This window comes from Canis lupus, chromosome 15 (assembly GCF_048164855.1).
Source record: "Canis lupus baileyi chromosome 15, mCanLup2.hap1, whole genome shotgun sequence".
In the NCBI taxonomy this organism is placed as follows: Eukaryota; Metazoa; Chordata; class Mammalia; order Carnivora; family Canidae; genus Canis; species Canis lupus.
The window spans coordinates 27,882,198-27,903,680 of record NC_132852.1 but is presented as its reverse complement, the minus strand read 5'-3'; the positions used below and the strand labels follow the sequence as shown (position 1 = coordinate 27,903,680).

General features: G+C 38.4%; 1 protein-coding gene across 50 annotated transcripts in view; it reads right to left on the bottom strand.

Annotated features, from left to right (window-relative positions):
* RBPMS (RNA binding protein, mRNA processing factor) overlaps nucleotides 1-21,483 on the bottom strand; it is a 173,209-nt gene that overhangs the window by 78,094 nt on the left and 73,632 nt on the right. For 39 of the 50 annotated variants that reach the window (XM_072776279.1, XM_072776317.1, XM_072776322.1 and 36 more), the window contains 3 exons: nucleotides 19,552-19,629; nucleotides 16,562-16,600; nucleotides 15,227-15,289 (listed from right to left, as the gene is read on the bottom strand). In XM_072776279.1, coding sequence (XP_072632380.1) covers nucleotides 15,227-15,289; nucleotides 16,562-16,600; nucleotides 19,552-19,629 — 180 coding nt within the window. Of the gene's footprint in view, nucleotides 1-7,083; nucleotides 7,127-15,226; nucleotides 15,290-15,637; nucleotides 15,692-16,191; nucleotides 16,224-16,561; nucleotides 16,601-19,551; nucleotides 19,630-21,483 lie in introns of all 50 variants that reach the window. The other 11 variants (XM_072776324.1, XM_072776281.1, XM_072776287.1 and 8 more) reach the window with 4 other exon arrangements.

Genomic DNA, 21,483 nt, shown 5'->3' with positions numbered 1-21,483 from the left:
TCGGTGTTCTAACAGCCTGGACACAATAGAGAAACACCTATTATCATCCTTCACTAGCCATCCTGGGTCTGGAATAAAAGCATTTTGATCATATGCTAAGCCTAGTGACTAGGCCACTTCCTAGAATATAGTTTTTATCCTCGGCTTCACTTTTATTCAGATCAACGAACTACAGCACTCAAATTCATACCCTCTTACCACCATCCCATACTCTTACGGTGAAACTTACAAAGTAGTTAAAATAGGATATTAAGCACTCCAACAACAAAGTTAGAAAAACCTTGTTTCTGTCCTCCAAGTCCAGGACTAGAAAAGAAACTAGAAGATGGTCCCAGTGGATTCCCCGTCCACTTACTGGTAGGGGGGTGGAGATTTGGTTCTCCTGAAACATCAGCTAGAGTTATAATGACAGTTACAAAGGAGACCTCCCGATTCAAGGTCACAACCAATTTTGGATGAAACGTCCTCCCAAAGAGGTTGTAACTGACAATTAGGAGCGTGTCCTTTGGAGTCTGCCTACATTCAAATCTACCTTCGCTGCTAATCCTGGGAACTTTTTTTTTTTTTTTTTAAGATTTTATTTATTTATTCATAGAGATGCAGAGAGAGAGGCAGAGACACAGGCAGGGGGAGAAGCAGGCTCCATGCAAAGAGCCTGACGTGGGACTCGATCCAGGGTCTCCAGGGTCTCCAGGATCACACCCTGGGCTGCAGGTGGCGCTAAACCGCTGCACCACCGGGGCTGCCCGTGGGAACGTTATTTAACCTTTCTGTGCCTCAGTTTCTTTAGCTATCAACTGGAAATGAAAACAGTCCACATCTCAGAGTTGCTTTTATGAGAATAGTTCACGTCAATGGTTAATGTTTGGCATATTATAAACATTCTTGTGGCCCAGTGTTTATTATTAGTAGCTGTAGCTACCACTCCTAAGTATGGACTGCTGAGGATTTCTTCTCTTGGCTTTTCTGAGAAGGTGCTTCTACCACTTGTAAAAGAGGAGGAGATTCATAACCCAACTGTGGGATTCTCACACAACTGGAGAAGGCAGCAGGATTATCTGAGCTGTTGTCCAAACCGGTGCTGTGCAGTTTCAAATTATTCTCTTATTCCACCTGGCTTCATTTCTCCCAAACACCAACACCCCCATCCAACCCCCTTTTTCAAGGAGCTGATGTTGTATGTCCTCCTCCTATTGCTCCTTTTCTGTTAGTTCACACGGTCTGAGTAGCTCTTGAGGGCACTGTCTGCTAACTGCAGAGACTGGATCCACCTCCTGGGAGATTTAGATGGAAGTACTTCAGAGATATCTGGGGCTCCATTTGACTCGGCCATCCACCCCAGCTTAATTTAGTTCTTTTCTACTAAAGCACACTTTTTGTTAGCCAGCCCCCCTCTGTGTACATAACCATGCCCTAGGAGAATCTGCTTTGTATAGGATGACTATAAAGTCATGACACGGTCTTTGAAGAAGCTATAAACCCAATCTTAAACATGTCAACAGAATCCGAGTCAAACAGAGTTTATTTTCCAAAGGGCTGAGAGGGCTTGATTGTTTGAACTTTTGCCACTATGTTCTCAAACTGTCCTAAAAAAGATGATTGAAAGACCTGGGCCCTGACCATGTTAGGAAAAGGGTGTCTCCACTTCAAGCATGGTCAGTTACCCATTAAAGCAGTATTTTACAGGGACGCTTTGAAAAAGATAGTATTATGTGGAAAGAAACAGAGGCCAGAGAGCAGATAGTATTCTTTCATTCAGGAATCCTGACATTAACATTTCTACTCTGAGGATTTTGAAGGTAAACGGAGGTCAGCTGTTCCGGTAGTGACCAAGGCTTTCTTAGAATCCTTAACACCAGATGTGGCTGGTGCTGCCAGCTGTGCTGTTCACTGTGTAGTCCTAGCGTGGCCTCCTCTCGGGTTTTCACTGCTGGGACGACTATGCCATAAGCATTCTCCTTTCCCCTTTCCAGGGGGAATGGTCATAGCTACAGGACCATCTTTTACCTTTTGGTCCCGTTCCCTACTGAATGGCACTACCAATGAAAGCTTAAAAGGAAGCAGATCCTAGGCAGGATCTTCATTTAGTTAAGGTTTTGACCCTAACGAGATATTGAGGGGATATCAAAACAAACTTGTTGACGGCCTACATTTGCTTAATGTTGACCTGTGACAATCTCATCTGATGTTCATTGCTCTACTGGACGCTGAAAACCCTCAGACTTCTAATGGCTAACTGCACATATTTGGGAAATACAGAAAGACAAAGAGAGGCTCTCTGGTTACCAGTACCTCCCTGTACTGGTCTAGAGCCTTACGGGTGCCATGACAAACATTTCTGAGTGACAGAAAGTAACGTGTATCAATGTAAGGGATTTCTAGGTTATATGCTTTATTGCTATAAAGCCTGATCATGGGCTTAAATCAGTGTTTGGCATAAAGGGAAGAAAACAAAGAAACCACAACCCTATTCCTAGCCATAGTTTGTATTACTAAACCATCGATCTAGACAATATACTTCTTTGGTTACGTAGTATATCTGATGAGACAGCAAGGGTGTTTATGTTTGAATTTATCAGTTTTAACACAAAAAGATTAAATCCCTAATGAGAATTAGGAGCATCACTTTTATAAAGGCCACACATGTGCTTCTACAGCTTTTGCCAAGGATAGAACACCCAGGATAAAACAGGGAAGGGAGTAGTTTCTAAAAATCTGATTTCCAATGTATTATTAATAGATGACTGTATGGGTCCTTCAAGATAAAAGGACTACTGGTGCTGAGACTAATTTCAAGGATAGTTTCAGCTTTTTAAGGAAAAAACTAATTATACTCATTACAAACTCATTTTCTAATTATCAAAAAGGAGACCAATCTGCTGCCTCTGTATCTAACACATATTAGGCACACACCAGGCAAAATAGAGGTGTGTGGGTCTGCATGAAAATATACTATGAATCCTGAGATATGTTAGACAATTAACGCTGTGCCATATAAGGAGTCTTAGAATTATAAAAACTAAATATTCTGGGTCTATGTAGAAAAGCATATGAAGAGTAAGTCCCACTTGTAAGGCAGGCAGACAACAAAGAAAATGCATTTAACACTCTCAGGTTCACCTAAGGTGCTTGTTGGATCATCTGAGGTACCCTCAATTTTCTGTATCTCCTTTAAGGATATTCCTGCAAATTTCCTTTGAGCCTTTATTAGTGGCTGATGTAGAAGAAAAAAAGACGAAGGAGATAAAAACAAGTGCTGATGTAAACAAATTCTACAATTGAAAAAAGGTGCCTCAACTTTCCAAAACCATTTTGGAAAGACTTCCATTTAAAGATCAGACACAACAGCCCACAAACAGGCCTCCATGCACATTTTTACAGCCCAGCCCTGTGTCTGTTTCCCAGTTTTTCAGCAATGACCACCCCTCCTCTAAACAAGAATCAGGGGAGTCTCCTACACGGTGTATGCATAACTTATGCATAACCAAGTTTAGGTCATCTTAAAGCCAAATACCAAGAGGAAGCAGAACACATGTATAAACTCGTTACTGATTTTTAGGCTTTACAACAGGATAATGGCAATTCTTTAGGAAGGCAGACTGTATTATGTTTAAAAATAAGTATTAAGGGGATCCCTGGGTGGCTCAGCGGTTCAGCGCCTGCCTTTGGCCCAAGGCGTGATCCTGGAGTCCCGGGATCGAGTCCAGTGTCAGGCTCCCGGCATGGAGCCTGCCTCTCCCTCTGCCTCTCTATGTCTATCATGAATAAATAAATAAAATCTTTTTTAAGAAGTATTAAAAATATTTTTGAAGTCAAAAATTTTATACCCTCAACTTTACTGAGGATAAAAATGAGTGCCTTCTACACCAATAAATTATTTGGCTTTCAAAGTCACTTATTAATACCACTACAGATCAATCAATCCGTGGGTTGGGAGAAACTGTTCTCTGATGAATATGGTAAAAATACAGAAATAAGGAAAGAGGTATCATTTGCTCCTTAAACCTGTTTTTAAAAACCTATGCGAACTCCTTCCAACCAAGAGTTTGGGGCTTAGGCAGAAATTAGTTGTAAAGAATGTAAACAGTGAAGTCTAAGTTTCAGAATCTCATTGCAAAGTACTTCCTGTGCTGCACAGAGCACCAAAGAAGAAAGGAGTCAAAACGGATCTCACTGCTGAGCAACTTAAATCATAGTGCTGCCTCCATTCTGATGCATCACCTCAAGGCCACTTACTGGTGACCTGCCAGGGCTGAAGCTAAACTTCTCCCTACAAAAAGGGTTGTCTGACAATCAACTCAGGAATCTCACTGGGTGCTAAATAAAAGACTTTTTATATGGAATGGACGTGGGGTCTTTGGCTTTAAACAGATTCAAATGGAACATGAAATGGACAAAGGAATATGCATGATTAGTTTGATAGAATAAAAGGAAGAAGAGGGGGTGTTTGTTGGACTTACTATATCTTGGAAGGCTGAAAAATATTAAGGACAACGCTGCAACTTTGTTTCCCAAAAAAGCTCCAATAAAGGACTGATGAATCAATTTACCATTAATTACACTGTAATATAAAGTTCATGAGTACTCTGAATCCAGTGGAATTTGGAATTCCACATTTTAAAACCAGACTGCAGCAAAGTGGTCTTAAGGAATAAAAACCAGTCCTTTGTGAAGATCACCCCAATTACCACAATTTTTACATTAAAAATTGAGTACTTAAAAACCTATCTATCTCATTTACTTTGGTCCTTATGCCCTTTGAAATACGTATTATCAACAAAATATTAATGGGAAGAAAACAATGGTCCAGAGAAGGGGTCTTCAAACAATAAGCAGCAAAATCTGGATTTTGAACCAGGTCAGCTTGATTGACACCTTTATTACGGTGCGTCTGACTAGAAAGCCTCCCAGACAGGATAACTGGTTACCAAGAAACTTTCTCTGTTCTCTCTCACCCTCAATGTAGAGATTTAGTACCTTTACACAGGTACCAACACAGTAACGTCCAATGTTCTGCACAGACAGAACTACCCTAATATATCAAACATACAGTATGTATTTAATATTAATGAATTTCATTTTTAAGATTGTTTTAAGGACGGTTTTAGAATTTGGTGAACACCCATACAGATAAGCGAAGATGAGGTGGTAAAGTGTTGGAAAAAATCAGCATCTTCCTACCATATAGTTACCTAGGCCCTTTTTAAACCTAAAAACCTTCATTAGTTTTGTCATTCATTTATTTAGCATTCTAAGATTTGTAAACAGCCTGATTTTCTTTCATAACACCTTGTTAATTGCCCTTTTTTTTCCCATTGAGGTGTATCCATAACCTGTAACCTTGAAGAGTTTTTTCTGCCTTAATGTTCCTTTGCGCATTACACTGGTCTTCTATATAAATACTAAAATTCTATGAAAAATTGTAGTATTGTGTGAATTCTAACTTTTATTCCTATGTTTGAAAGTATAGAAACACTTTTATACTTTGCCTGGTTTTGCTCCATTATAAACTAACCTTCTGCTTGAGAACATGATGTGAATTCCATTCCATTTAAATTTATTTTCATTTCCCATAATACGTTTCCAAATTTACTTTTTAAGTTCTGTGTATTTATTCATCCATTTACTTTTGAGTGATGTCTTATATAAGGCAAACAAAGGACAAAATGGACTAAAGTGATTCAAAATAAAAGAGAACCACTGGTTACCAGTTTATAGTAGGAATTTTCTACCCAACTGCATTCTCTAGGGGAATTATTTAGATCTTTTAATTTGAAAACTTTAGTCTTTAAAATTAACTTCCCCACCTGGGTGGCTCAGTGGCTGAGCATCTGCCTTCGCCTTGGGTTGTGATCCTAGGGTCCTGGGATTGAGTGCTATATCCTACTCCCCACAGGGAAGCCTGCTTCTCCCTCTGCCTATGTCTCTGCCTGTGTCGCTCATGAATAAATAAAATCTTTTAAAAAATAAAATAAAATTACCTTGCCCCACAACGGCTAGAAGACAAAAACTTAGAACCTTTTATTCAATGTCCAGGTAAACTCAAGGTCCCACTTAATTTTTCATTAATTCTCTACTGAAACTTCATTTTTAGAAATATTAGTCCTAAAAATGTATTTCATAGTTTCTCTATAAATATCAGCCTGTAGACAGTATTATTTTTAAGACTGTTGATTATTAAGTATAATCATGTTTATTATAACTGTTGTATTTCTGGGGCACCTGAGTGGCTCTTCGTTTCAGCTCAGGTCATGATCTCAGGGTTGTGAGATCGAGCTGCCCTCATTGGGCTCCACCCTGGGCATGGAGGCTGCTTAGGATTCTATCCCCACACCTCTGACCCCACTGCTCATACGCAAGCATAAGCTCTTTCCCTCTATCAAAGAAAAAAAAAAGAAAAAAAAAAAACACAAAAAATTTATTCCCAATCCCGTATTTACCATGCAGATATATATATGTTCATATTTCAGAAGCATTTACTGTTTCTTCTCCCCTACTTATTTTTATGTATATAAAAATCCTGGACTATTGTGGTTCTGTAATTTAAGTTTTTTATATTTCTATGTAATAATTATAAAGTATCCATTAAAAATCGCATGAAAAGTTTACACTAAAGAATGAAAATACCTCATACTGTATATTCTTGTAAGAAAATAAGAATACAATCATTGACAAATGTCAAAACACCCTACTCCATTTTAAGAGAGGAAGGTCAAGTCCCATCCCTATTCCCCAATTCTTCAAAATGTTCTAAAGCATTCCAGTTAAAAAATAAGATAAAAGCTTTGTGGACTGAAAGTTAAAATCTGTGCAGATTACCAGAAACACAAAGCCAGTGTGGAAGGGAGGTGTGTGACCCCTAGTCATTAGGATGGTATGATCATTCACTAAAAAATAAAAGTGATTTTACAATAGTGATTTAAGGGGCCATAATGTGCTGCCCTGCAAAACAATCAGCAATGTGAATGGCCTAGAGAGCTTTCATTCTAAAACTGGCCTGGCTTCTTAGCAAAAAGAGTTCTAGCAAATAACTTACTCTTTGCACTTCATGTTCCACAAACACTAACTACATTTTCTACTTACATTTACAATAGAGGCAAATAGATTCTCAGCATTTCTGAAATACCTGAAGAACCATGGAGAAAGGTCAAGGTCAATACAAGATAACATTTTTAAAAGGAAGTTTAAGTTTAAATATGTTAGAGCCTCAAAAAAAGGCCACAATGCAAAGTCTGAGGGCTTTTTCACATAGCCATGTAATATCTGAACTTGAGAGTTCCACATATACTTTTTTCCCCCCCTACATATACTTATCATGGAATACAAACCAGTTTATTTGGGAGAATCCACGGCTCTTCCTGCTTGTTTTCTTGGGGAAAGGATGATGCTAACTAACATTACTGGCTACTTTTCTTTCTTTAAACCTCTTTAGGATTTCTTTTAGTAGCATTATGTTTTCAGTTTCTCATGTGAGTGCTTAGATTTAAATAAACTACTTTTCTTCAGGCCAAGACTCTCATTAGAAATTTAACATTCCTTGCATTCATCTTCATGAGTTGTTTTTCATAATTACTTTTAAATTATGTGCTGCACCATCCTAGGAAGGTTGTAGAACCATTCAAAAATGCAGGACCATCATAGAGAAAAGCACAGAAAAATAATCTAACAGATCCTAGAACTTATTAAACAATCATACACTGGGCATTTACTACTTTTATTTTTTTACATTGTATTTGGGTTGTGAGTCAGTTTTGGTAGTGTAACTCATGGAAGTCTACTTCAAATTTCATTGAGGGGGGCTAGCTTGATTGAGCTGTTTGTCAAGCCCCAAACATGTAGTCGTTGAGGGAGAAAAAAAAAAAAAAGAGTCCAGTAACTGCATCATGGCAGCTCTATACTGACTGGCACAAGCATAGACCCCAGCTCAGTGACGTCAAATGGCTGCTTTAGAACTTTGCAAATCAAGAGTAAGCAGTTATAAACAGATTTAACAGATAAACATTAGATCGGACTCATGATCTCATCTGGCAGCCTTGCATATTTCCCATCCAAAAGTCCCAGCTGGGATCACACTAATTGGGCCTCTTCAACCGCATTGAGCAATAGGCTAAGAGAAATTTAGGGAGAAAAATTTAAAACTGATAAGAAACATATTGACATAGTGCTTGGTGAGGGGGGAGCTGAAATAGGCCATCTGGATCCTTGTGTTTGTGAAAACTTTTGTTTAGTGGAAATAATTCACCTAACTCACAAGCTGTACAAATATTAAGATCAAAAGTCCCAACTTGCACAACCTGTCAGGAAAACCTGTGATACAGGAAACAGAGACTGCTGTGCAGACTTCTGTCAAACCAAAGCCAAAATGTCTTTGTGTTGTCAATGCCTATCTTGACTGCCCTGGTATTGTTCTCTACTCAGTAAGTTTGTACCAGTACCTTATGGCCACACCTTTTGACTAAGAAAATATACCTCATGGTAGAGGTTCACATTTAGAACACTTACAAGTGTTTTTGTTTGGGGATTCCCTTTGAACACTTTTGGAAATAAACAGTACCCTTACCTGTGATGAGGAACCTAGTATAGAACTAACTAATTACACCATACTGTTCCGCGCTTCCATAGTTAGAGAGCTCAGGCTATTCAACAAAATTCAAGTTACGCATAAGGCTGGAATCATTGTGATGTAAATAACCATACTGTTTACTACAATGCCAGGAATTTATGGAGTTGGAAAAGCCAAAGTTTCCCTGATTGCCTATTTTTACAACATGTTTATACTATCAAGTACCTTTTCAGCATGCTTTATGAATTATTTAAAGATTTTTCTAAAAATTCTTATAATTGACAAAATTCTGATACCTGAAATTGATAATTTTTCTCAATCATAAAGAATTTAATACTACATATCTTCAATTTCTCTTCATTTTCTACTTAAGGCTTCTTGGCATTGCAAGTGTACATGACTGCCACTTTTTCCTCTTAAAAACCAAACTCCCTTTCAATCTCTATTCCAAAGTCTTTTTAGACCTTGAGAAAATACCTTTCCTTCATATGTTGCATATTATATATAAAAAGAATACAAAACAGTCATATTAAATGAATTACCCAATGGTTGGCTTTTTTCCTTTTTTTAAAAAAAGAAAGATTTTATTTATTTGAGAGAGAGAGAGAGATAGCAACAGAGATAGTGAGAGACAACAAGAGTGGGAGAAGAGGGAGAAGCAGGCTCCTCGTGGAGCAGGGAGCCTAGACACAGGGCTTGATCCCAGAATCCCCAGAATCTGAGATCATGACCTAAACTGAAGACAGATGGGCTTAAATGACTGAGCCACTCAGGTGTGCCCTCCACCTTCATTTTATTAGCAGGTAAACTATTTAATGGTAACAGTTCTATTAATTAGAATTGCCATCACACACAGAAAAGTGTTCCTAATCCCTGTTAAAAGAAACATTTAAGTCATGTGGGATTCCAAAAGAACCCAGATCTACTACTGCAATCAAAGTATTTATCAAGATCTCAATGATGGCTTCATACCTACTAGGATGATCATAATTTTAAAAATAGTAAGTATTAGTGAGGATGTGGAAAATTTGGAACCTTGAATATCTTCCTGGTAGGAATGTAAAATGGTACAGCCTCTATGGAAAGGTCTGGAAGTTCCAAAAAGCTCAAGTTCCCTGTCCTAGGTACATAACTAAAGTAACTGAAGACAGGAACTCAAACAGAAATTTGTACACCAATGTTCATCGAAGCATTATTCACAAGAGCAAAAAGGTAGAAATAACCCGTGTCCATCAACAGATGAATGGATAAACAAAAGAGGGGAATGGAATATCAGCCAAAAAAGGAATGATACATGCTACAACACTGATGCATCTCGAAAGCACTACACTAAAGAAGCCAGACACAAAAGGACAAACATTTCAATATTCAGAATAAGTGAATTAATAGAGACTGAAAATAGACTAGAGGTTACCAGGGGCTAAAGGAAGAAATTGGGAAGTTCTGATTAATAGTTACAAAGTTTGTTTGGGATGATGAAAAACTTTTGGAAAGACATAGTGGTGATGGTTGCACAACATGGTGAATGTAGTTCATGCCACTGAATTATGCACTTAATCATTAAAATGGCAGATTTTTTTAGTATATAATTTAAAAAATAATACTAAAATCATTAAATTGCACACTTTAAATGGGTTATATGATATGTGAGTTGAAACTCAAAGTTTTAAAAAGAATCCAGTGGAGTAGGGGTTGCAATGATAGATTTATATCAAAGAGTCTATCGAATTTGAGAGTAAAGCAAATCACTGTGCTTATGCAGGCAATGTTTAGTTGTGAAGGCAACTTGTAGTGATGTACATAGTTTGATTACATCAGACTTTTCAAGCACCTGGGTAGCTTAGTGGTTGAACGTTTGCCTTTGGCTCAGGTTATGATTCCGGGGTCCTGGGATCAAGTCCCTCATCAGGCTCCCTGCAGGGGAGCCTACTTCTCCCTCTGCCTATGTCTCTGGCCTCTCTCTGTAGGTGTCTCATGAATAAATAAAATCCTTAAAAAAACAAACATCAGACTTCTCTAATTCTGATAATTTACAATACAGTGTATGATAAAACCTAGCCCAATAACAACTATTTAAAATTAGGGGAAGAAGGATCGCAAACAAAACGGCACATATACTCACTCCAGAGATCATACATAACCTTTCAAAGTACAGCTGATGCTTGAACATGGATCTGAACAATGCTGTCCATAAAGATTTTTTAAATAAATGCAGTACTGTAAATGTACTTTCTCAAGATTTTTAACATTTTTTTCTCTAGCTTACTTTATTGTAAAAATACAATATACAACATATATAAGGAGTTAAATATGCATTAATTGACTAGCTTCTGGTCAACAGCAGGCTATTAAGTTCAGGGGGAATTAAAAGTTTTATGTATTTTGACTGGAATCCACCACCCCCCTCACTTCAGGGAGTAGTTAGCCCCCCTGCAACATTCAAGGGTCAACTGGACTTTAGATGAGTGATTCCCAAATGCCAAGGTAAGACAATGCCTACAATGGAAACTTAAACAAGGACCATGACAAGCCTGTTAATTTGAAGAGTTAACTACAAATCACTCTTATTTATTACAAGATTTCAGCTAGGCAACAGTAGCAATATTAGGGTCTTCACTGTTGGTAGGAAGCCAAGGGTGGTTTATTCTTACTTCTACTCAGGGTCTTTACCCTTATATCTACTCTATTTCCTTTGTCTCTTTTGAAAATTTCCACAAATTTTTACTAAACCAGGCTAACTCTCATTATCACTCATCATATTTGATTTACATTCCAAAATTATAAACAAATCCTAAAAATTGGATTCTTTGCATAATGAACACCCCCTTCTGTTAGCATGGAAAATAGAAAACTGCCAGTATGGAAATTACAAATGTGTATGAAGGGTGAAGGATAGGCCAGATATTTTGTTGTCAGGTTAAAGAATGAATGAGGTTTCTAATCATGTGGATTAATGGGACCATAGATAACCTGAAGGGAAGTCTGGTTGGGGCTATTTTTAATTTGGGAGGTTTTGCTGAAAAAACAAAATATACTGTATTTACTTTAGAAGATTTAAGTAACCTCGTGATAAAAGTTCAATGTTACCACTTAATTCAATCTGAGCAGGTTTTTCCATAAAATTATCAAATAGACTGAAGCATAATACAAAAATGGAAAACAAACAAACAAAAAGCAGTAATTTAGGAAGAGACTAATTATTAATACTAATAACTGAACCAGTAACCCAAGACAGAGAAATAACAAAAAGCAGCATGGAGAAGTGGTTCATAACATAACATGTCAACTATTCTATACAGAGGGACTTACTGGATTGAGGCTTTAGTTTCTCAATAGCAGAATAAAACAAAACATTACAACATGGAAATTTTTCCCAAAGGAATGTGAGGAAAAGCTTTTAAAAGAACCCTGGAGGGCAGCCCGAGTGGCTCAGCAGTTTGGCACTGCCTTCAGCCCAGGGCAGGATCCTAGAGACCGGGGATCGGGTCCCACGTCGGGCTCCCTGCATGGGGCCTGCTTCTCCCTCTGCCTGTGTCTCTGCCTCTCTTTGTGTGTGTCTCTCATGAATAAATAAAATCTTTTTAAAAATAAATAAATAAATAAATAGATAAATAAATAAATATAAAAGCAGCCTGGAAAAATGATATTGAGGAGCAAATTTTGTAATGGCTATGAGCATCGTATGTTTTCAATTCACCAATTAAAAAATATGACCCTGAAAAGAGCTTACTTAGTATGTTGGGTCATAGAGAAAATGTGTCAGCTTCATGTTTAAGTACATTATCCTGAACAGGCCCATTTTCTCTAGAGAGAAAAGAAACTCTGCTCCATTGTTACATACACCAAACTTTATCATGCATGGCCATTTGTCTTGGACAATATGAATTAAGTATCTGTCACTGCCACCAGGAAAAATGCAGCAACATTCCATGGACCAAGCAAATAGCGAGACATTGTACAAAATAGGCATGCAAAAAAATGCAAAAGGCTTACTTCTTAGTTGTAGCTTTAAACCCATGCTTCCTGAGCCATCCAAACTTTCCAGCTCTCTGTTCCCAGAATTTTAATAGCATGGTTTCTAATAAGGTACAAAGACCTGTAATATCTTATATATTAAAGTTAAAAATGTCAAGCAAGAAATCAACCATGAGCCAACAAATGCCCAACAACCATGGGTCAGCCTCTGAGCAGAAGCTCAGTTTCAATAATTCACGGATAAATATTAAGAGTTACCCTTAAGTCCACAGACTAGAACAGAATTTGAATGGTTTCACCTGGAGTTCTTCCCAAGTTATTAGTACATGAGCAACAAAGAACAATAATGATTAAGGAAGGGGATGCTGCTAAAGGAAAGCTCACTGCTAGTGAAAAAGAAGAGCTGAACCTAAAACCAGATACCAGATGTCAGGACACGAAAACAATGATCTGGGGCTAACCGGCATAGAGATGGACATAAACACCTCTAATGTTATGGTACTGTGGGCTCAAAATCTGATCATTGGTACTGATATAAATCCCTTGGGCACCAAGAAAAATGGAAATTGTTTGCTATATCTTGCTTACTGAAGCAAGGAAACACAGTTTAGGACTTGACCATTTAAACAGTTTAAAGGGATCCCTGGGTGGCGCAGCGGTTTGGCGCCTGCCTTTGGCCCAGGGCGCGATCCTGGAGACCCGGGATCGAATCCCACGTCGGGCTCCCGGTGCATGGAGCCTGCTTCTCCCTCTGCCTATGTCTCTGCCTCTCTTTCTCTCTCTGTGACTATCATAAATAAATAAAACTTAAAAAAATAAACAGTTTAAAAACAAACTTCTATAAAACCAACACAAACCCTAGCCCATAGGGAAAGTTGACTTCATCGGCTGAGAGAAGTCGCTATAAAAGCCTAGTGTTTTTCAGACAGTCAAGGCAGGCCAGGGAGAGCCCATTCTGTAAACAAGTTTCAATTGCTGCTACTTCCTTTAGAAGAACAATGAAAAAAGAACATGGTGAAAACTTCACCTAACATAACTCTGAAAAACCCAGAATAGTTCTGCAGTTAGAAACCTGCTATCTAGTATGGATGAAAGAAAACCACTATCTGAATAGAATCCTAGGGAGTTTTTTGTTTTGTTTTAAGATTTTATTAGAGAGAGAGAGAAAAGAGAGAGAGAGAGATAGCACACAAGCAAGGAGAGGGGGTACAGGCAGAAGCGGACATCCTGCTGCACAGGGAGCTGGACATAGGGCCTGGGATCATGACCTAAACTGAAGGCAGACGCTTAGCTAAATGAGCCACCCAGGTGCCCCTGAATCCTAGTTTTATTGATAGTTTAAAATTTGGTTACACTGAGAAAATTCTGGCTAGATCTGTGTAATGATTAAAAAAAAAAAATCAAAATTTTTATATCAAAATATTCAATTATAACTGTGCTTCAGAGTATACAACTGGTACACAAATAAATGATTTATATTCTGTTCCATGGAAGAGAAAGAGTAAGAAAAGTAGTTTTTCTAACCAGAAGGCTATTTATCCAAATCTAGGAAAATCCTGAGCTCTTTCAAGCTCCAGGATTCCAAAGATATTCATGAAAAACCAACCGTAACAAGCAAATCATTTCTTCTGAGAGTGTGTACTTTTTTTTTCTCCCCTCTAAACCAAAAACCTTTCAAGATTGTGTCACAATTACACCATTATGCTGAATAAACAGACCCCTCTGGAGAGGCCCTTTCCTTTGGGCCTCCAAGTCTCCAGGATACCAGGTCTCTCCTATAGCCCTCCGTAGCATGGTCAGCCTTAGCAGCGGCTCAAAGGAGCAGCCAGGAGGGGTACCTATCGGTTCCATAGCAACACAAAGGCCTACACCATGACACTCAGATTGCAACCAGTCAAGTGGCCCCTTGCCTTTTGGGAAGTACCCTAAACCCTTTTGGCCACTTTCATCAATCCTTATTCATAGCCACTTAGGCTGACTGCCTGGAGCAAGATGGAGCCCAACTTTTCACTAAGACCCTTCACCTCAGGTCAGCCCTCAATATCTGGAGCTCAAATTCTGCTTCCCTTCGCCTTCTCTCAGTCTTGGTTCTCCTTAAATTATTTTGCTTTTCATTTTCAATATACTAAAAAGGGAAAATATCTTCTAAAATGAAGCTGGCAACATATGGCAGACAAGTTGCCTACAAACCAAATACATTGATCTACACTCAATGAGAGTTGAGAACTATTTATTATAGGCACAATGCAGAATGTCTTTGGGGAAAACAAGGAGAATGAAAACTATAACCTTAAATAAATAACCCAAACAAACCCACATACCTAAATGGAAGACTCATGAGAGAAGGAAAGCCAAATTTTGATCTAGTCTTGGGTTAGACTTAGCCTTTGAGAGTATAATGATGGCCAAACTAAGCTTCACATTACCATGGGTGGTGAATAGGCTGAATTAGAATAAGACATTGTTAGTTATTTTGAACATTACAGTAAAAGCTGGAGAAGACCAAAGCAGTATTCAGTAGTTTGCACATCTGACCGTAATTCAAGGAAAAATCTCTTTAGATGGCAAATTGATGAATCCCTATGAGAATGAGCAGTCATATTCCCTCCATATGATTTCCGGTCCAAAAAGGTTCTATTGCCTCCCACCACCTCACAAGGAAACATGAATGATTATATCACTACTTACATTCAAAGCATTCTTTGCAGCTTCTGCTTCTGAACGACTGTCAAAACTGACAAAACCTACGGGCTGAGGAAAGAAAAAAATATGAAGAAAAAAAACCAATCAGGAGAGATCTATTTTTCTGGATCAAAGGTGATGTCAAACTGAAGAGCTAAGATAAAGAAATGACCACAGGCAATGGGTAGAAATAAGAAAGCCAGTTTAAAAGAATCATGACGCAGTGGCTTAGCCAAATTTCTAACATGAATCAAAAGGGATTGTGAGGGTGGTTCTTCAAGGGCACAGCTGGGGATTTAGAGAATCATAAAAAAAAAAAAAATCTAGAAGGGGTTGGAAGGTGAGCAGCAGTGAACAAGAGAATAGAGGAAAACTTGGGTCGAGAGGCTCTACTTTCCTAAATCAAATTCACTGTACCTCAGTTTCTTCATCTTTTAAAATGGAAAGAGAACCGAATCACCTTTTGGTACACTGTAAGTGCAAGGAATACAATGACACAATGATAAAAGCCCTGTACTCTCACTGCATGATCAAAATTATAAAATGAACATTTCCATCTCAACTCCCAAAGGATACCTTTAAAAAGTCCTGTGTTTAACTAGGTATGTAAACCAAATTGTTCTAAACAGAGAGAGGTGATAATCCCTTTGGACTCCATCTTTTAATCCAGAAAGATGCTTGCAACCTAGCTTACTCCTGATGAATCAGAGAACACCTTACTGAGAGATGAAAAGTAACTGAGATGTGAGCATGCTAGATATTCAGCATTGGGGGGGGGGGGGGGGGTAGGGTGGCGCGGGCGGGAAGGAAGCATACAGCCAAAAAACTTCAAGAAACTTGTAGAAACTATCAGGGTCATGGATTACCACTCTCCATTCTGCACATTTTGTGCTCCACTCTAGACTTGGCACTTGGCCTATGGTTATTAGAAGTTTGAAACACAGCATGATTCTTCAGCAACAGATACTTACATTGATTGTGAAAGTTTGTCTGTTTAACCTTACTTTAAAAAAAAAAAAAAAAAAAAAGGAAGAATCAGGAAGGGGGTTAGATAATTTCTGTTGAATATACAGAGCAATCCCAATATAATCCTATTGGATGCACTACGTTTGCTGTTTGCCTTCCTCAGGGACAGTCTCAGACATCCTGGCTGGACACAATAGAATTATGAATCATTTTCCTGTGATAATTCCTATCCAACCTCACAATTTTAAATCAACAAAAATCAAATCCTAATGAGAATTTAAAAAGAGAATGCTGAGACCCAGTAACATTCTTGAAGAAAGTCAATTCAAATTTATTATGGAAGTGATCATTTATATTCAAGTTTGAGGTTCTTACCTGCTTAGATGTGAGCTTTATAAGAGAACCCTCGTAGCCCTGAAAATTAAGAACCAAATTTAGAACAAAAAACAATTACTAGGAAAAAAAAGCAATTGTAATAGTATCTTAAGTAAAAATGGGTCTGTTAGGACTACTAACTCTTCTTACAAATGCCATAACCGAGAAAGCAAATTTTATACACGCATGCACATATGCACCTATGCTTCCTTACTTAAGGCCTAAAACAAATCATACCTTGAAATTTATATATATATATATATATCTAGCTTTATTTTCCTTATTTGTAAATGGTAGGAAAATGGGTTCTTCTTAACAGATCTTTTTCATTTTTACAGAACTAGGAGAATGGAGTAAACTTATTAATAAGATAGATAAGTGTGTAATGACTTAGTCATGTACTTGCTATAAAATAACATTAAATCATTAAGAATGTACTACGTAGAACTTATTACTCAAAAACCTCAAAATCGCCAGGCAAAGTTATCCAGGTATTGATGCTAGATTCTATTGAGTTATTTTGCTTACTTATTAAAGCAGTTTTCATGTTTACTCTAATGGAAACATAAAAGAATTCCTTGTTGGGTTCTTACTCCAGCTCATCCTTAAGGAGGATAGAAACCCTCCCTTTTCACTCCCTCCTTTGACCCCTCCTGGTTCCTCAGGATAATAAAATGTGTTTATTTCTGAAAATAATCAATGGCTGGTGGCTTGCATTGATGGATGACACAAGGGGAAAAAACACTAAAAACACTACTTGACATGATTGACCACTGCACATATCAGTGCTAAGACAGATTTGCAGACTAGGGTCAGCCTCCGGGGACTTTAATTAAAGAGGGTGGTTAGGAATGTACCAGGGTCCTGACTCTAGTGTTGAGATTTCTAGGCAGGATGCTGGGATTGATTCATCCTCATATTTTCCCAGCAGAGAACTATGTTACCAATTAGCTACTGTAAACATTTTACCTCAAAGGCCTTGAGCTCTTCTGGCCAGAAAGGTCATGATTCACAGCCCTGTCTCTTTCTTTTTCAAGGTGTGCGCTCTTTCCCTCTGAAAAACCTGGAGGTTTAAACATCCTGATGGCCTCAGAGGCAAAGGACAAATGGATATTTCACTCAAGTACACCACCAATGGTAGTAATATACTGTGTTCTCGAGTCACAAACAGAAAAGTAGTATCACAGTCTAGTTCAGAACACAGATGACAAAGTCAGATTGCTTGGGTTTGAACCCTAGCCTTGCCATTTATTATGCTTGAACTTGAGCAAAATTTATTCAGTTGCTCCAAGTTTCTTTTTTTCTCATTTGAAAAATGGAGGCCAACTGACTTCAAAGGGTTCTGAGAATTAAATGGGATAATTCATGAGGGGCTTGCTGGCTAAATCTCTCTATATACATACAGAAACATCACAGTATTTTGTCCATCAGTAAGATCAATTTGCTTATAAATTCCTCATCCTATGAAAGGGACAGACAGTACAAATGGCAACCCTGCAGCAGATACTCAGGAAATTCTATGAGGCTGACACGCCCCCACAACATCTTCTTTCTTTCCCACTTCCTCTCAGCTGACCTCATGTCTAACCCTTCTGTTTCCCTCTGTACTGTCATCATTGTTACTGTAAGGGTATGGCTGTTAGAACAGAGGTAGGTCTATTATTACATGGTGCCTTCCTGGCACATAAGCTAGACTCCTGTCTCTGTTGGCTTTTAACTGGCTGCCCCTTCAACCTTCTTTCTTCCTCCTACCCAGCTGTTTTCAGCTGTCACCGCTTTCTCTCCCTCTGCCTGAAAAGCTAGTTCCTGTCCCTCAACTGGTCTTGCCTCTGTGGCTGGGGTACTGCTTCAACAGGATGAATCTTTAGTCATCAAGATGGTCTGCCACCTAATCCTAAGGGTGCCCTTGGCCAGGCATTGCTGTTATCCTGTTCCAGGGACCAGCTCAGACACTAGCCCTTAATTTATCATGACTTCCGGGTACTCTCCAGAGGGCCTAGACCTCCTGCCCACAATCTACCAAATCCCAGCTTTCTTGTATTCTCCACAGGCTGGCCTTCAACCATCCTTGGCAGCATGGTAATTTCAGCTTTAGTCCAATTTCCCATGAAGTTTCCCATTCTAGCAACATCAACCATCTCTAAAGTGATTTTTACCTCAACAGTTCTTGACAGGCAGCTGAATTAAGTATTGTATTATGTACCAGCATAACTCCTTAAAATTTTGTTTTACTTTGTTTGAAATTTAGGACATTCTTCCCACAGAGAAAGTAATGGTGGTTGGGTTCTTAGTCTAGTTCATGAAAGTGTAATTATACATATGCAAAGAAGAATATATATGCTTATTATATATGCAAAGAAGAATATTAATAATACTTCAATAAGAAACCCTGTAGGAACAGGCCTTGTTATTTCACTAGAAATCTAAATAATGGTAATTGGTAAGTATTTTTGGTGAGCTGTCCTCAGAATACTCCCACTGGCAAATGATAAACAGGGGGGACCCCAAAGCTGTTCTACATGGAACAAAGCCAGGTGCATGTCCCCACTAGTAAGGAAAGAGACTTTTCTAGCTTAGCACTGGGGAGGACAAAAGGCAATTTCAGTTTTTTCTGAGACTGCACACTGGAATTAAACTGTTAAATCTCCTTTACTAACTAATTTTTTTTTTTAAAGATTTTATTTATTTATTCATGAGAATGCACAGGGAGGAGAGAGAGAGAGGCAGAGACAGGCAGAGGGAGAAGCAGGCTTCGTGCAGGGAGCCTGACGTGGGACTTGATCCATGGTCTCCAGGATCACACCCTGGGCTGCAGGCGGCGCTAAACCGCTGAGCCACCGGGGCTGCCCCTAATTTTTTTTTTTTTTAAAGGTCATTTTATAAGATGCTTTCTCAAACATACCATTACTTCCTGCAAGAGGCCCCTATGAAGCTTATTTATACATACATTTTTTGATCTCCTTTTATAATTTCTGAAAGGAAAAAGGTACCTTAAATGGTCTGAAAAGCAGGTAGAGTTCCCGAGGTTTGATATCCAGAGGGAGACCACTGACAAATAGGGTCCGGACCTGGAAAATAAATATGAAAAGTGATCAAGAGACTGTACCATCTGGAGATCAGCTCTCACTTGTAATCTCAAAAATACACATCTTCACATATTTCACAAACCGTATCTAATTCATGTTTTTTTCCGTAACCCAATGTACACTCATGTTAAGATGTTATTAGACCAACTCCTGGATATTTCCATAGGATTACTCAGAGTGAATTACCTCTAGCTGATTTAAATTTAATTGATTCTCCCTTCCCCATTACCTGGTTCTGACACAATGAAGGGAAGAGAAGGTCTACAGTTAAAATATCAACTTAAGAAAAAAAAGTTATGAGAACAGTAAATCTACCACTTTTCTGTTCTAAATCAAATGAACACAGAACATGGTTCAAAAATAAAATCAGAACAATTTGTTTTTCCTGCTTATTTTGTCTTTGCCTCCCTCGTCGGCATATTTTTAGAAAACATTTTTAAGGAATCTCTACACCCAACGTGGGGCTCAGACTTACAACCCTGAGATCAAGAGTCACAGGCTCTACTAAGCCAGCCAGGCACTGTTAATTAATTTTAATACATGTAAAAGTTCAATAAACCGAAACACACCAAAACAGTAGCCAAAATGCATAACTGTTCATCTGCTCAGTTCCAGAATAGCAGAGAAAACCTCACTGACCCATACCCATAAGACCTAAGACACCAATTATGCGATTAGGGTCTACTAAAATACAGAACACAGATGACACACTTCCATTTGGGAGGATCAAAGAAAACATGTTAGCATTCGATTGGGAACTTAAATACTAGGATGAATTTCACTACAAATATATAAAGGTTGAAGGGAAATGGAAAAGACTCAGAGGCACAGAAAAGCATTAACCAAAGCAGTGAAGAGGGGGAGATAGTATGGTGTATTCTGGGAGAAGGGGGAACCAAGACAGAACAAGCAGTTGAGGATCCAACGACATCACAAGTCACTGGCTCAGGAATCTCGTCTTCATTCAATAGGCAAGGAGAAATCACTGAGTTATCACCATGTTTTCTTTCTACTTATTTTAGCATGTTTCGTGTGCATTTAGTCAAAATTTCCACCCTCCCCTCCCCAAACTTTTAAATATAATGGACACATAACACTAAGATGTACAACATATTGATTCATTACTTATACACTGCAAAATGATTACCACCATAGTGTTAGCTACTGCCTTCACTATGTCACATAACTAACCATTTATTTTTTGTGGTGAGAACATTTAAGATCCACCTTCAGTGACTTTTTTTTTTTTTTTTTTTTTAAAGATTTTTAAAATTTATTTATTCATGAGAGACAGAGAGGCAGAGGGAGAAGCAGGCTCCATGCGGAAAGCCTGACGTGGGACTCGATCCCGGGTCTCCAGGATCACACCCTGGGCTGAAGGCATTGCTAAACCGCTGAGCCACCAGGACTGCCGTCTCAGTGACTTTTGAGTGTATATAATACAGTATTGTTACCTATAAACACAATGTTGTGCATTAGATTCCCCCTAGGTTTTTCAACTTCTAACTGGAAATTTGTAATCTTTGACCAACATCTCATTTCCTCTATCCTGATCCCCTGGTAACCACCATTCTACTGTTTCTCTGAGCTTGACTTTACCCCCTCATTTTCTATTCCTCTTCTCTACTCCAGGCTAATACACGATTGAGTTCCTCATTAGAAATTATACTGCTACTTAAAGAAAAATTGAATGCTCAATTGTTAACCATCTATAAATCTAGAAGAATTTTACTCAGTGTGAAAAGGGAGATTTTCTAGAACCCTAATGCTTTCAAGTTGATTCTAGTCGTAAAGAAACACAAATAAGCAAGGCGCTTTTATTGATGCAGCATAGAG